This window comes from Miniopterus natalensis, chromosome 10 (genome assembly GCF_054644295.1).
Source record: "Miniopterus natalensis isolate mMinNat1 chromosome 10, mMinNat1.hap1, whole genome shotgun sequence".
NCBI classification, from domain to species: domain Eukaryota; kingdom Metazoa; phylum Chordata; class Mammalia; order Chiroptera; family Miniopteridae; genus Miniopterus; species Miniopterus natalensis.
The window spans coordinates 61,135,086-61,152,887 of NC_142090.1; the positions used below are offsets into that span (position 1 = coordinate 61,135,086).

Here is a 17,802-nt window from a genome sequence, read left to right on the forward strand (position 1 = left end):
TCCTCTATTTCCTCTCTCAATGCTCCAGCTGTTTGGCACTAGAATAAACGATTGCTCACCAGTGGCAAGTTTCCATGGAATCGGTGGCTCCCGAGGCCTTTTCTGATGGGAAGGGTAGTGAGCTGATTTTCTCCACCAGGGCAGTAATGATACCAGTGAGCAGAAACTGTGGGGTTGGGGGGGGGGCAACTTCTCCAAGAAGACAAAAAGGGAATTTTGTGCCTCTCTCCTTCAGAGGAGCCTGAATCCTCATCTTCAAGGAGATCTGTGGGGCTGCGCTGAATTAATAATGACGGCTGACATCTCCTAGCATTGCCTCTGCCCCAGGTGTCCTTGTAAGGGCTTTACACATGTCAGCCTCGTTAAGCCTCACAACAAGCCAATGAGGTAGGCGCCGTTATTATTATCTCCGTTTGGAAGGTGAAGGACCCCAGGCACAGAGAGGGTAAGCAGTTAAGTCAGGAGGGCAGCTGCAGGGCTGCAGGAGCTCCAGGTTCATCCAGGACAATAGCAGGCGGGGAAGAGTCCCCGGTGGGGCCTGGCTGCGTGTGCAGCTGCGGAGGCTGTGGCCTGTGTGTCCTCACAATAAACCCCCATTAAGGAGGGAAGCGCAATTGGTCGCCCTGGCTCTTGCAACCTGAAAGAGCCTATAGAATACAGACCCTATTGTGAACGCTTTTGTACTTTGGAGATTCCTTTTTTTATATATATAAATGGAATAATCAGGCCCTTCATGTATCCGAGGGGAATTCAGGGTGGGGATGAAGAAGCGGCTCCCATTTTTGAGGCATTTGCAATCATTGTTGGAGGGACAGAGCCAACAGATGGAGAACAATGCTGAGGGACTGGAGGGCTGGTGTAAGCAACTGCCGCCGAGTGGTGTGGGAAAGAAAGGAGACGCCAAGGGGGCTTGCTCACCGGGGAGCAAGCTAGGTGTGATGGGGGGTGGAAAGGAGAAACTGGGTGGCTTTGGGCATATTTTTTCATCTTTAGACTTCACCTTCCTCAACTATAAAATAAAGTCGTCAATGATCACAAAACCTCCCTCCAGATTTAACAGTCAGTAAATCCTGAGCTTTTTTCTTTTTTTTTCTTTGTAAAGGTGGGTTTTTATGTATGGTATCTACTAAAAGTTGAGGAACGTCGTAACTGATACAGCCCAGACTGAAGATCACATGGTCAGGTGGATAGTTTCCTGACCTCACATTAGCTTCCAAGAGTATTTGTGTCCTGAACTTCAACCCTTTAGCTTTCCTTGGCTAGTCAATTTATTGTTGTCCCAGCCACAGACATTGGGTGGGCAACAGTAGATTTACAGCTGTTCACATGGAAAGATATATAATACAAGAATAAATAATAATACAAGAAGGAGCTCTGCATTTCACATACAACTATAAACCTACCTTTGTCCCACCTTGTATATATCTTAGCTATTTGTATTTTTCTTTTTTTTTTGCTAAAATATAAAATTAAGATATATATATATATAGACTGCAGCCCTTAATAATAACTTGTATGTTTTGATAGTTTTAAAGAAATAAAATTTACCAAATGAGATCATCAGTCAAGCTGCTTATTATCATTTAAAATGTTTTCCTTGCCTGGCCGGGCATTTCTCAGAGGCTGAGCGTCGACCTAGGATCCAGGAGATCCTGGTTCAATTCCCGGTCAGGGCACATCCCTGGGTTGCGGGCTCCATCCTCAGTAGGGAACATGCAGGAGGCAGCAGATTAATGGATCAATGACGACTCTCTCATCATTGATGTTTCTATCTCTCTCCCCCTCTTCCTTTCTCTCTTTGAAATCAATAAAGATATGTTTAAATAAATAAACAAACAAACAAATAAATAAAATAAAATGTTTTCCTTGTGCCTTTATTGTTTTTGTGTATTTCTTTCAACATTATAAATTACTCTAGCCCCCAATCCTGGCTATGATTGCTTAACATGCAGTTTTAAATTAATGAGTTCTATGGCAGAGATTAAACACATTTAAAAATTTATTTTATATCATTACGCACACCATATTTTCAACAGTAAAATGCTTTTTATCCCAAATAGGCAAGGGGTTAAGATTAAAAAATTACCTGATATTTTTATCATTGAAATATAGAAACAATAATTAAGGAAGAGGGACTTGGGAGGTATTTTTGCAGTATAATTCTAAAGAGAGGTGACTTTCTCTAGCCTGGCAAATATTCTATAGAACCCATAGGGCTAGTTGTTCTTAAGCGTGGTCCTCCGAGGAGCAGCACTGGCATTAAACAGATTCTCGGGTCTTACCCCAACTTAATTAGAATGTCAAGAGCTGGAGCTCTGCAGTCCGTGTGATGCAAGTCTTCCTGATGATGCTGAAGTGCCTTCATGTTTGAGAGCCACTCTCATAATCCAGGCTGCCAATGGAACAGAATGGATCATAAGTTATGCTAAACGATTATCTTTCCTTACACCAAAAGGTGTGAGCACTCCCTTCTCCAATGCCCCAGCCCCGCACCTCCTGTGTTTTCTGTTTCTCTCACAGTACATCCCCTTCTGCCTTGCTGTGTAGTCGATATTGTCTAATGTCTTTGATGAGACTATAAAGTATCTGAGATCGGGCGGGGCTGCATCCTACTCATCTTTATTCCCTTGTGTGTCAGTGTCAGATCCATCATGACAACTCGATAGTTGTGGAGTTGTGGTATTCGGTGGGGGGGCTGACCGCCAAGCCCCGAGAGTCATCAGATAGCGTTTGGCCAAGGCTATTAGCTGTATGAGTTCGGTGTACATTGCATGCCTGTCCCAAAATATTCCCTTGCAGGGGACTGATATTCATTCTTTTAAGATTTACAGAAAGCTTACAACCCATGTTTAAAATACAAAATCCACCTCGGAGGGTTCAAGAAATAGAAGAAAGAGCTAGAGGCTGAGCCTAGCTCTTTTACCCCCTGGAGCTATCAAGAGGCAGCCTATAGATACTAGAAAGGAACAGAGCTGGGAAACAGGAACAAATCTTTGATTTCACAGTCTTGCCTGGGGCCTTGACTGACAGTGGCTGCTGCTTTAACCTCGGTCTGCGGCTTCACGCCTCTTTAGGAGAGGCTCGGGAGATCTCACTCTGGTCTTATAGGGAATATTTTCAGCCGAAGAGAAAAACTGTCCGCATGAGAAGCAAGCTCTTCTTGCTTTCCCACACCCAAAGGCAGAGGATCATAAAACAATAACAATCTGGAAAGAATCTGAAGACACACGGTACAAAGCATATTTAGTTTATTATTTTAGGTGCTCTTCTTTTTAACACCATTGTGTGAAAGCAAACAATAAACGGACAACCCTCCCCTCCCCCCCGCTTCCAAATAATGTTTAATTTATATTTACGTATTTGTTGGCCACTCATGTCTTGAAATGCATTCTGTAACATCATAAACCCCTGGCAAATTCTGAACTGAGAAATACATTGTAGGAAAATAGGATCAGAAAAGATATGGTTTATGTGGATACCTCCCCCCCCCCCCCAATTTTCATCCATATTTGTAATTTCATCTCGATCACGTTTTATCTGCATTGGCTCAGATTTTTTCCCTGCGATGCTGCAGCTGGTTTTCAGTTTCATTCCCCGAGGAACACTGCCATCAAGCGGCCCGATGCATTCAAGACAGGTCAGAAAAAGACCAGTGGCCGCATGGTTTTAATTTTGATTCTCTTTCCAGAAAAATGTTCGCGCTTTAAAATGTGCTTTGTTGTTTGCAGCTGCATTTGTGGGTTTCTTTCTAAAACAGCATCCTTAAAAATATTTGCCAAAAGGGGAACCCTGTGTCAGCTTTTGACTCCCCCAAGTATACAGTGGCCACATCAAAAATATCACATGTAGAAAATAATGTTTATTTTATAAATTTGTAAAGTTTTCCTAAATGTCTTCACTTCAAAGAGCGTATGATAGCGTTCCCATAGACACCAATGTGGCTTCCTATATTTTCTTCACCCTGATAAGTCAGCTTAAGGAGAGGAGATGGAGAACAAGAACTGTCGGGAGGCAGAATCAAGTGGTACAAAAACTAAAGTATGATTCTTGACATCAGGTTGGCGGCTCCACTTTGCCTCTAATTAACTATGTCATCTTGAGCAAGTCACACACACTATCTGGTCTCAGTCCTTTCTTTCTTGAATAAGTACACTTAAGTCAAAACTGTTTTCCAGTTTATAATCCTGTGATTCTACTTGACAAGTAAACAAGTTTTTCCCAAAACAAGAATGTTGTTTTTCTTTAGGTGGATTATTTCCCTATGGTTTTCCTGTAAATGTGCTCCCACTCCCTCTCTCTCCCTTCCCCAGCCTTAACTACAGCTTTGTCAGCATGACTCATCACGCGAAATTTTCTCTGCTGGAACCGAGATTAGGTGTGGCCCTCAGCAAAGCTCCAGCGTAAGGGCTTTCCTGCGTCTTGTGGGCATTCACAGCTTAGGTATCTCTACCTACGTAAAGCCAAGTTGACGAATCTTTGCAACTGGTCAACAGCTTAGTGGCATCAGTGAGCTGGAGGTCTTAAAGAACGTTCCAGAATATTAGAAAAAGATAATTCAGAACAGCCTAATGTCTGTAACACCTGAAAGGGATGGGCAATTTTCTTCCCTAATGACACCTTCTTCTTTAGAAATTTGTCTAACGTGAAAAGGGGATGCAAACGCTGCTTGGAGTACAGTGGTGAGGTTAATGTTCTGCTAAGACAAAATTATGGTAAATTATTCCCTCGAGCTGATTTTGTGAAGGGTGAGGGATGGCAGTGCAAGCTGGTGTTGACGCTTAACTGTGCTGGAAGGACATGTAAATGCAAGTCAGTTGCTAGGAGACCTAGAGCACAGAGCTAATGGCCACCCAGTGTGTTCAGGGATGTTTTATCTCAAGAAACCTTGTCTTTCACAGTCAACGATGACATTAAATGAACAGTCTGTCAAAATTCAGGTGGACCAGTGCTTATTTATTGCTTGTGTCAATCCAGCCATTCTGTCATCCGCCACCCATTAAGGGAACCATTGAAAGGGAACAATGTCACATGGTGCCAGTGACCAAGATGCTCCAGCAAAGCTCAGAGTGATTCACTGCAAATTCACTTTAAATACTCTCACAAGAAAGACAGCTGGTTTGTTCACTGATATTAGTCCCAAGAAGGGTGCAGCAGTGGCTAATGAATTGCTCGATCGTGCCAAACAGAGGATGTCAAGCCCCAAGGAGAGCTCTCAACGAAGATGTGCTTAAGTAGGACTTTGGGCCCTGCCATTTACAAAGCAAGCATTTCAGCTCTTTGTGGCATTTAAAAAAAATAGATTTTATGCTAAACACATGCTTTCTGTTTGTAATTACCACCAAGAATATAAATATGTGGAACTTTAGAGCTGGAAGGGCTTTGAGAGTTCTTCCAGCGCCCCCAACTGGCGGGAGACGGAACCTGAGCCTGCAAGGGCGAGGGGCAGCCAATTCAGAAAATCATGGCAAGGACTTCTGCTTTTGCAAATGCTGTCGAGCTTTGCCAATATCCAGGAGGCACCATATTCAGTGAGAGAGAAGGGAACAGAAACAAAATCTAATGGCTGAGCAGAAAGAAATTGCGTCACTGAGAGGTGTTTTGAATTATTAGAAACACACAGCTGATTATCACCAGAGTGGGTCCCCATTCCAGGTCCCAGCCCAGTGCTCTTTTACAGCAACACCCTCTAGCTCCTCTCAGGAGAGTTATGATGTTGTGTTAGCACATTGTGCCGAATGGCAGCAATTGGAATCCTGGAATGCTTCTGGAATACTTTATAGTGTACGAAGCGTGTTTATACACATGGTTTCACTTGATTTTACAAACAAGGGAAATAGTCTTACCAAATAATATGCTTAGCACACAGAATTGATCTGCATTGTTATAAAAGTATAGTTTTAATTGCACTAGTTTTCTAGATTCCTATTATAATCCTCGAGCCACGCTACAATATCCAGGGCAACATAGTGGACTTGGATAATAGAGGACTGACACCCTAATATGGTTTGGAATTGTTTTGTGTTTGCTCCGCTTCAATATTGTATATCCAAAAATAAAACAAAATGTGCACTTTCCTACTTATCTATGAAAAATGTAAAACTATCGTCAATTATAAGTTATTTTTGAGAACCTACTGTGTGTCAGGCCAGACACAGCAAATATGAAGATGCTGTTCTAGGTTTAACTTTGAGGGAATTGGACTTGTGTTCAAGAAGTATAAGAAAATAAATAAATGAATATCTATCAGCTCCATTCCCAAGCTTTATTGAACTTCAAAGACTTTGAAAAGAGGTGGAGGGATCCTAATGAGGATGGCCTCTTAGTGTCACCTTTTCTTCTTCAGGACCTCCGCGCCTCCCGCTCCCATGGCCTAGAAAGCTCTTCTCCTAGATGTCAGCGTGACTTACTCCCTCACTTCCTTCAAGTTATTGCTCAGGGAAAGTGAGGACTTCTCTGACCATATATTTGAAACTGCGATGTTTTCCAGGGCTATAGCACTTCCCCAGGACCAGCCTGGAAGTGGAAGGACCAGCCTTTTCTTATTTATTGGCCTAGAGGAGCACACCTTTCTCTGATCTGTACAAGGGTGAATCATGGGCTGGCTGTGATCTTAGACCTTTCCTACTTTATTTTTCTCTGTGGCACGTACTCCCACCTGACAAACTATCTATTTTACTGTCTGTTTATTTTTACTTTTAATTGTCTGATCCCCCACAGCCTCTCCACTAGTATACAAGCTCCATAAAGGAAGGGAGTTTCTTCTTCACGAATCTATAGGGCTTAGGAAAAGCGCCAGCGGTAGCTAAGATGGATCCCGAGGATTCTCACTTCTTTTATCTCCATCTCACATTGAATCAGGCTGCTCATTGTGACCAACAGAATATGGTGGAAGTGCTGTTGTCTGACTTCCCAGGAAACTTCCTGTTTTGGAATTTTTACTCTGGACACAGTCAACTGTCATGTCATGAGAACATTCAAGCAGCTCTAAGAAGAACCAGGACAAACTGCTAGCACCAAATTGTTAGCCAAGTGACCAAGCCATTTTGCAAGGGGATCTTCTAACTACTGGCCTTTAAATCTTTCAGCTTAGACCTCAAATATCATGTAGCACAGGCAAACCTTTCCCATGGAGTCCAGTCTGAATTCCTGACCCACAGAAACCATGAGCCATAATAAATCCTTATTGTTTTAAGCCAATAGATTTTGGCGTTATTTGTTATGTAGCAAAAGACAACTAGTACAGTGCCTGGTCCATAGTAAGTTCTCAATAAATATTTATTGAATGAAAAGATAAATGTAAGCAGATTTTTTTTCCCTAGGTTATTCAATGATCATAATATACTCCTGTTATTAACCTAAACAAAACATATACAAAGCCTTTGTTCAACAGCAACATTGGTTTGGAGTCTCAAGATGTAGGCTTGAATCTTAGCTCTGTTGCTTATTTGTTGTTTGACCTTATATAATTCACTTGCTGTCTTTGGGTCTTAGTTTTTTTAAATTTGTAAACTAGAAATAATGACTATTATAATTATACCACCAACCTGAAAGAGCCCTGTTGACATTGTAGACCCCTAGATCAGAGCTTTATTGAAACCCATGTTACAACTGGAATCATCTATTCTGTGAACCAATAAGTCTTCTTTATTGTTCAAGTCAGTTCCAGTTGTTGGTGTTATAACCAAAAACATCTTTATACAAATAATTAACACTAACAGGTGAAACGATAGCAAACAAAACAAAGTGACATGTAATGAGTAAGATGCTACATGGCAGGCAAATATAATAGCTCAGAAGAAAGGGACATCGGACCACCGTATCAACCATTTCTGTGAGCTGGTGTCAAGGACATCTTAATTCATCTGCCTGGGAAAATCAGGGAGGTCCAAGGGATTCTGTTTTTTCAAAGATTTTGGTTTCTATAGGTATATTTTTGAAAACTTGGCTTCTGATTTCTTCTCTATGGTTGCATTTGACAAGTAATTGCTGGCTAATAACATCAAATTTATGTTTAAATGCTTAAGGGACCAAGAAACTATTTGTGTTCCAGAGAAAATACTCTAAGTGGTTAGATTGTGTTGTGCTCAGACATCAAGAAAACAAGCAGCTGGGCTTCTGTGCCAGCTGCCTCCCCCAGGGGACCCCAGGGAGAACATGAGGGTCTTATGGGCCACTTGCCACAATGGCATCACCTTGTCAGAAAGCTTTTCATTTGTTCCAAGAGCAGAGGACACTGTCGTGGGTATGTCATGAAACAATAATAAAATATTCATCTTTTAGCATGTAAAGTTTTCATTTTTAAGAGCTGGAGGATACAGGAATTTCTGACAGGACTGAATAAACAGGCTGAAATGTGTCTACTGTGTAACTTGGCCTTCTGAGGTGGTGAATTGAAGACGTGGTCTAAATAATGTAGGCAGGTCTCAAATCTGTTTTATTAGCACTGGTCACATTACTTCCTATGTGTTAGAATGACTTTGATGGGCAGTTTAATTAAGCTGCTATTTGTTTTGTAAGTACAAATAATAATCTCTTAGTTTTTTCCCTGCTGCTCAGATAAATTGGTCAATAATTGATTTTTTTAGCACAATGCCAATGACTTTCTTAATTTTACACATTTCTTTATGGATATTGGCTTTGTGTTCTCTCATTATTCCACAAAGTTTAGATTTATTTATTTTTACAGCTCTGAGACTGAATTGACATAGCTTCTGTGAGAAAAAAATAAAGTCTTCTCTTTAGGTTAAAATGGTAGTGTTTCCAAATGTTAAAGCAATGCTTTTTAAAATTTCATTCTTAAATTATGTTCCTTGTAGCCTTCAGCCTTCAGGGCCAAGTTTTGAGGTTTATTAACTCAGGGAAAGAAAGTATGGGAGCACCCTAGGACCAATTGGCTATTGATCAGGTTTAAGTGTCAATATCAAGTTTTAGAAACAAAATAGTTGTGAAAATCAAGCATTAAGAAATGAGGATTTTTTGAAATCATTTTATCAGGGTCAATGCCTGAAAGATTCAGATAATGGAGTCTTCTCCACAAGGCAAAGATGGCAACCCTTCCACCTATGGAGGGAGGTCAACAAACTTGCTGACCTAGGGAGAAAAGGGAAAGGTTAAAGGGGAAGAAAAAAGTCCAGAACTGGACCCTTCTGGCCAGGAAGACTGGGGGTCTTGAGGCATTATGAGAGGGGATGTAGGTTGATCGAGGCAGGGGTCAGGTGACATGCTCTCATCCTGGTTCACACATTTCATCCAGGGTTGAATTTTAGTGGAGCAGTGAAGGGGAGAAGGGACTTGGAAGGTCTGAGGATACTGAGATTACCGGTCCAGCATCAGGGAGAATATGAACTCTTTGGAGAAGTCCAGCCCTCTGCTTAGGTCCATGTCCATTCTGGCTCTGGAAAGAGCAAGAAGGCAGCTATAGAAAGCTGTGCGTTCTTTGTGGGCTTTGTAAGAAGTATGAGGGAGGGCACAGAGTTTCCAAATATACGTTGGACTAACATAGTAAATGGCTACAGCATTTAAGGATTTCAGCATTGGAGTCAAGTGACCAAGATCAAGTGCTCCAGTGGTGGCAGCCAGAAATCTGAAGAGAGCCAGATTAAAGCGTTTACTCTGCCATGGAGATCAGGGAGGGCTCAGAGGCCAACGAGTCTATCTGCGGACCCCCTATCCCTTCATGAGGTCATACAAGCTGCACTTCTACCCTTGACCGATCGATATTTGCCTGGCATGCACTGGTCTGGCCACACTGGTTATTTATGGCCAAAATCTCTTCTAATTTATCCTGGTTGTTAAATATTATTATTTTCAATATTGTTTTTATACATATCCCGTATTTCCAGAAATCATCTTAAAAGGAAAGTCACAACTTTCAAAGAGAATTTTATCTAAAGAGACTGAGCATTTACTTAAGAGACTGCTAAATATTTGGATCAGGCTAAACATATCAGATTGGAATAAAATTAATTTGCCCTTCCCTTTGTCACTAAGGTGGAGAATCCATAAGGGGAATCAGACCCATTCATTGGATATAAACAAACTATATTATTTCTGTATGCAATTCAATGAATTTGTAACTTTGTGTCATATTCTAGTGTAAAGGATACTGGAAAGATCTGAGAACTTCCATTAGCACTTAAATTCATTAGCATTCTAAGTTCCGCACAGGCAGGGATTTTGTCTGTTTGGCTTACTGCTGTATCTCCAGTGCTCAGAATAAGTGTCTGGCACATGGTAGGTGCTCAATAGGTATCCAATGAAGGGATTACAACTATTACATGAGGCAGGCTTGTAAAGTGTCCCCTAAGAATCCCCATAGTTTCAAAAAAGCAGTGTATCCCTAGTGTTATCCATCATAATCTGTAGTTGTCAGCTCCCTCTAGGAATATTATGTTCCATTTTAGGCACCAAAATTTAAGAGGGGCATTCATCAATAAACTAGAGAGGATCCATAACGGGGCAGGCAGGACAAAAGGATTCTGAAAACTACCCCAAATAAGGAACAGCTGATACTATTTCAGAAAAAGTTATTATGAGAGATCTGATGCTATTTCTGAATGTTAGAAAGGCCTTCATCCAGGACAAGTCCAAAATAAATGTATGATTGCACATTCATAATTAGACCCAATGGGGAGAAATTATGAATGGGCAAATTTTGGCTCAATGTAACAAAGAAACTTCTGACTCTAATTTTCAAATAATGGAATAGATAGTTAATTAAATATTGATTGTATATTGTCAAACAAATATAAAAAAGGATCATATTTGCAAAAGCACTCAAGAGCTTCATCAGTTTTGCCTAGGGCTTTTCTTAATCCTTTGCTATTTCAATGATTAATTATTATATCAGTAATAACATAAAGCAATATCCTTTATCTTTTGAATGGCTTTTATTATAAAATTGGATCAGAAAAATTATCTTCCTCAGAAAATAGTAAACATTTTATTTTGTGATTCTATGAATTATACAATTGCTGCCAACCTAAATGTCATTAAATATTAAATGAAAAAAAAAGGTCTCATAATTTTGCTGTTATTTTTCAAAATGAATTTTAAAAGATTTTCTCCCCCATTTTGTGAAATTTGCTCTTCATTTCCAGTAGAGTCAGTTTTAGTGGCCTAATTATCGTCCAATATTGCAAAACTCCTGGATCTCTCTGTTTCTTCTACCGGGAATGCTGTTTTCTCTTAGTTTTGTCAAAAATGGACAAAACATTATCAACAAATGCTACATGTCTCCGTGAGTTACCCATAGGACTTCAAAGGCACCGTCTCTTATTTGCCACCAGGACATTGTAAATAATCGATGAATAATTCTTCATGCATTCACTGTTCGTCTGTTCATTTGGGCTTGCTAGCCATGAGAATGACTCACTTCCTTGCTTCATGGAATCTGTAATCCTGTCGTTATTCTGAGTCAACAAGTTATTCTCATTAATATGTTCAGTGCAGAAACATCTTTTTATTACAAATGTGATATTTCCTCATTGTAGATGAATTCACAAAATGAGAAAGAGATAAAGAAGAAATCAGATGTAACCTTACCTATAGAAATAAAAGCTGATGATATTTGGTAATGGATGCTTACAGACTTTTCTTCTTATGTGTACTTATAGTACACGTATTTATACATTTGTACATTATATAAATACATACAAATTGTATACATATATACAAACATATATTCATGAATTATGTAAGCATAGACATTTAAAAAAGATATTTATACTACACATACTATTTTATAAATTGCTTATTTTACAGATATTTTAAAATAAATATAGATCTGCTCTAGCCAGTTGCTCAGTGGTCAGAGCCCCAGCCCAAGGACTGAAGGGTCTCTCAGTTCGAGTATGTGACGTGTCTCTCTCACATTAATGTTTCTCTCTCTCTCTCTCTCTCTCTCTCTCTTCCACTCTCTGAAAAGCAATGGAAATATCCTGGGATGATAATTAAAGTAAAATAAAATAAAATTAAATTAAAATAAAATAAAATAATAAAAGAAAAGAAAAGAAAATAAATATAGATCTACCTAGTAAGAATGACTGAAATGTATTTCATTATTTGTACACGCCATAATTTGTTTATCAAATTTTCTACCTTTGGTATTTAGATTGCTTCTTATTTTTTTTACTATTATTAAAAATGTAACATCCACACACATATTTTTATTCATTTATCTTTTTTTTCAGGACAAATATTTTATACCTTGTTAAGCTTGAAATTTTATCTTCTCAAGAACTTAAAAATGAAGAATACTAACAAAATATTTTAAACATTGAAAAAACAAGCAAAGCTAATCTACATTGTTAGATGTCAAGAGAATGGTTGTCACTGGGGTCAGGTGTATACTTTGATTGGAAGGAGACGTATCGGGGGTTTTACGTATACCTGAACTACATTAGTCCCCCTTTATCCAAAGTTTCATTTGCCATGGTTTCAGTGAGCAGTGGTCTAAAAACATTAAATGTAAAATTCCAGAAATAAACTATTCATAAGTTTTAAATTCTCACCATTCTGAGTGACACACTGAAACCTCCCACCACCCCGCTCCAAGCTGCCCAGCATGGGGCTCACCCCTGTGTGCTAAGTATTCACACTGCGTCTGATCCCCACCCATTAATAACTTAGTGGCCCTCCCAGTTATCAGATATATTGGGGGGGGGCTACATTCACATATCTTTTATTATAGTATATTGTTACAATTGTTCTATTTTATTATTAGTTATTATTGTTAATATCTTACTGTACCTAATTTATAAATTAAAGTTTATCAAAGGTATGTATGTATTGGAAAAAACAGTGTTTAGTAATGTCCTGTTTCAGGATCCACTGGGGGCCTCAGGATGTATCCCCTGAGGAGAAGGGGGGAGTATTCTATGGGGGTGGATTACACAGTTATGTTCACTTTGTAAAAATTCAACGAGCTGTACACTTGACTTGTCAACTTCTACTTTCTTGTAATTATCTTACACATCAATGCAATAAGTTAAAAATTGTGTTACGATTTGCATCCATATTTTACATCCTTTGGTAAACTCTAAGAATTAAATGCTGTTATAATCTTAAATTTGGACTCTCACCAACAGTACATAAATATGATATTTTTTACATTCAAATTAATACTTATTATCATTTTTCTAATTTTTAATGATTTATAAATTTTAAAAATTGAGTATTTTCCTAACTTTTTATTTGAAAAAATTTCAAACTTAGAGAAAAATAAAAAATAATAATATAATGGACACTCATAGATCCTTCATTAGATTTGCCAACTTTTTGCTAAATTTGCTTTCTCTTTCTGTCTCTATTTACACACACACACATCCATGTATATATGTGTGTGTATGTATATATATTTATTTTTGAATTTCTGAACAAATTGCAAAGAGTTTAGACATCATGACAATTTATTCCTAATGTATCAGTTAAGAATAAGAATATTCTTTTAAATAACCATATATGTTTACCATACCTTTAAAAATGAGCAATCATTTCACAGCATCAAGTAATATGTAGTCCATATTCATATTTCCACGATTGTGCCTATATGGTCTTTTCTAACTGACTAAAAAAAATACATGATTAAATAAAGTTCATTCACTCACTGAATTTAGCTTTTTTGCCTCTTTGGTCTCTCTTTACCTAAAATAATCCCCAGTCATCATCATCCCACTCCACTTTCCTCCGTGACATTGAAAATGTTCAAGTCTAGGTCACTTGCAAACTTTCCGTTTGTTTTAAAATGCGTGTGACCATGCCTGATTTTGCAGAGTTATATTACAGAATTATTACAGCTTTTCAGAAGCACATGTATCCGGCAACTGGAACACATTTTTCTTTGGGGCTATTGGTTAAACAGAGCAAGGCTGGACCTCCAGTTGGGCACCAGATGTTTTCACTGAGGGAAAAAGAAGCATTAAGAGCTTTTAAATCTCACATGATTACTTTGATCATATAACAGTGACATTTCACTCTCTGAAATGGACCGCGAGGGTTTTCCTTCGCGCTGGCAGGGTATATTATTCGAGAATCAGTTAATATAGAGCTAGTTTTAAAGACCTGAAAAGGCAGCGACAGCCAAGAAGGGTATTTTGAAGTTAAAAATGATCCCTATATAAATAGAACGGATCCGCATAACTTCGGGATAAAATTAGCCGACACTTTGTGGGCCCTGCAGCATGTGCCCGGGCGCTTGGTGCGCTCTCCTGATAAATCCCAGCGAAGCTGAGGGAGGCAGAGGAAGGATGGACGGCCCCGCTCTCCCGGCCGCGGCCTCCGCAGCTGCCAGGCTCCTTAAGAGAAACTTCCTCGAGGCTCTAAAGTCAAATGACTTCGGGAAACTGAAGGCCATTTTAATCCAAAGGCAAATAGATGTGGACACGGTTTTTGAAGTTGAAGATGAGAATATGGTTTTGGCATCTTATAAACAAGGTAAAAATTATAGGTGTAATTGGTAACATCGATAAAAGATGGATATTTTTTAATGCACAGCGTCAGCCACCCAATCTCAAAGAAGCAGCGCTATTATTTAAGTGTGCATTTTAAAAATATTTCTAATTTAATCTTTTCTTTTTCTCTTAAACTAGATCGCGATACAGGTCGATATATATGTGTACATATATATTTTTTTTATTGTGTTTTCTTCTCTGTGTTTTTAATTTCTCTGTTCCTGCCCCTGGAATCTGAAATCCTGGCCAATCATATTTAGTAATGCACTTTCCCTCTATTTCTAACTTTTCTTCTGCCTGAAGTGACACAGAATAAAGAAAACATCTCTAGACTTTGGCTAAAGAGATTGCTCAGATTTAATCCAGATGGTCTGACTGGCTCGGGGACAGGCAGATAACTCTCTGTTAACACAGCCACTTAAAGATATATCATCTCTGTGCCCACCTCGATCAGCAGGAGGATTTTGGGCCCCCATTTGGAGAGCTAACGAGTGGGTAGGGCTGCGCCTTGGTGCACTTTGACGGTTCTCATCCTTTTAATGAGCTTTCACGTTAGGCAGGAAAGCTGAAACCGGATAAAACAAAAAGTGAACTTTTTCCCTTGAATAAACAGATTAAAACGGTAGATGTTCTTAGCACAGATTATCTGCCTTATGAAGATCTAAGGATGACAGCAAATCAGAACTGACTGTTTTTCAATCAGGGGATTTTCTGGAACTCGTGCTTAATGAATTAGAAATAAATTAGGAGAGTACAGATTCTGATTTCCCAAATCAGCTAGTTATGGGGGAACTTGAGTAGCGAGGCCATCTGGTGAGCGGACTGCAAACAAACACCATGTTCAACATCACTTCTGTTTAAACAAAATAGATGATAAAAGGTCTTGTGTGTGGCCTTTAGAGAGAGGCAGCAATTCTTTTTTCATGTTAAGATGCTTTCCACTCATATAGAAATCATCATCAAGTTTCAGCAACGAATGCTAAGAGTATATTTCTGCATTAATTTCTTAAACACTCTGCGAGTTCTGAAGGATAGAATATTCAAGGCCAGTTACTGTGTTTATAATTTTTACTCGAAGGCTTTATAATCAATTAGCACGGCTATTTTGACTGGAAGATACAAAAGAGTTCTGTTTTTTAAAAAGTAGTTGATAGAGGGCTCTGTTAAAAAGAAAGAGTGGATACTATAGAGTGAGGTTACTTTCATCACATGAATGTGTTCGGTGAAAGACGGTCTGAATGTTCAATACATGTTTAAGGGTTTTTTTAAAAACTCATGTTTGTGCCCAATGTAAAATAACTTAGGTCTAAGTCAGTGGGTGATTCGGTTGCCCCTGATTACGAAGCCTGCTCTTTCTCATCTCCTGATCACGCGAAGGCTCTGAGGCTGTGAGAAAGGAAGTTTTAGGGCCAGGCTCCGGGAAGAGGGGTGTTGCTTCTCTTGCTTCCAATGGAGTCATCACCCCTGATTGAGAAGAAAATGCATTTTAAATTTTTTTCTGTCAGCATGAGCCGACTCCATGGTCCTCATAGAGCTGAACGGGTGTTTCCATAGAGTTTGGACTGTGGGATGTGGCTTTCAATGAGGGAGACAGCAAATTACTCCCCAGGGAAAGGACAGGAACAGTTCCTTTGTATGCACCCCAGGTGGACATATGCGCAGGAATAATAGGATTTATGGTCATATCTTCAGGGTGCATGCAGGAAACTGTGTGTGTCTGTGTGCATGTGTGAGTGCACACGCACACGTGTGTGTATAGAAAGAAATACCCTTCCTCTCTGTTTGATATGGATACGGGTATAACCTGAAACCTGAATTAAAACCTCACCTTTCTTCAAAGTTTCCTCAAAGTTTTTCACACATCTTCCAGCCTCATTATCAATCCTTTAATATTTCAGTCAGGGTGGAAATGATAAATAGAATCCCAGTTGTTAGCCAAGCAAAATAGACCAAAGTGGTTATATCAATTTCTTAAGTCACAGAGGAATTCCTAGGGAACAGCTGAGCAGGCCACACTAGTGAGTGAGTGAGTTAGTTAGTTAGTTAGAGTGCAGTTCCCTTCTGAATGATCCTAATGAGACGTTTTTTGTGTGTGTGGCCTCGAAGATTATGTGGTTGGGTTAAGTTTTGTGAGACTTTATTAAACTACAGTGGACTTCTTGGATGTTGAATTGTTACGCACTAGTTTTTTTAGGTTTTTATTTTTTTAAAGCACTTTTGAAAAACTCTATGCAGAAAAGTGTACAAATCATAAGTGTGCGGCTTGATTAATTTTCACAAAATAAACAAACCTATGTAACCAGCATCCAGATACGAAAACAGAGCATTACTTGTTTACTTTTAAAGTCTGAGAATCGTCCTTCAGGTTTCAGTTAATTTTGGCTTAAAATAAGGCAATGTGTAAAACCTATAGCAGATACCATGCTACCTTTAAATTTGCTCCTGTAATTAATAATATAATCTATCTTCAACATTTGATTGTCCTGCAGAAAATCAACAGCCGCACAATTAATCCCAAACCATTTTTATTTCTTTTAGGACATATTATAGCACTTTTCACGGGATTTCTGAGAGTGACCATATTTCCCTCCTAAAGATAGTATGTCTAAGCCAGAATGAAAGTTAGGTTATAATTTTTGGAAAGGTGACTCAGAATTCTATTGGCAAAGAAATCAACTTGGGATGTAAACATTGCTCCCTCAAATCCACACAATCTAATTGGCACACCAGCAATCAAAAGTTGACCTCCTAAGCAAATTTAGAACCAAGCATCTGAAAATTCACTTCTGCTTCCCCATCTCATTGAGCAGCTTCTCTTTCCCGTGTGACAGAGAACAGATTTAGAAGCCAGCTTCCAGAACTCGGGTTCACACTGTGGGTCCTGCCTCCCCCAGCACCTCATCATGATTCTTAAAGTCATATCTCACTGTATTGTTTCAAGTTGTTTTAAACTTCACAATCCAATCTTCAGATAAGGTCATATTTTATTAATTAAAAAAAGTCCTCTCACATTTTGTAAAGCAAACATCGAAAACTTTTTGGTTGCCATTTGAGATATCTCCTAGAGAATGGCAGAGATATGGGTCTTAAAAGCAAACACAAGTAAGCAAAATGACATCTCCCAGATGATCACTTTAAAATGGGAATGATGAGAGGAAAAGTTAAACACATGAACAACTTTTTAACTGCTAAATGCAACAAATAGTTGAATAGTCCAAGGATGTTAATGGTACAAAGTTTATTATACGCCAAGAACGCAGTATTTAGAGTGAAAGCAGGGTCTCTAAGAAGACTCAAAGCTCTTCGGATTAGTTCTCAGAATAGTGGAAAAGTGAACATCTATAAAACCGTT

The 17,802-nt window shown here is 39.0% G+C and overlaps 1 protein-coding gene across 1 annotated transcript in view; it reads left to right on the forward strand.

Annotated features, from left to right (window-relative positions):
• The first annotated feature begins 14,246 nt into the window (after window positions 1–14,246).
• Window positions 14,247–17,802, forward strand: part of ASB4 (ankyrin repeat and SOCS box containing 4) — a 52,201-nt gene continuing 48,645 nt past the window's right edge. The window contains exon 1 of the mRNA XM_016218792.2: window positions 14,247–14,433. Coding sequence (XP_016074278.1) covers window positions 14,247–14,433 — 187 coding nt within the window. The remainder of the gene's footprint in view (window positions 14,434–17,802) is intronic.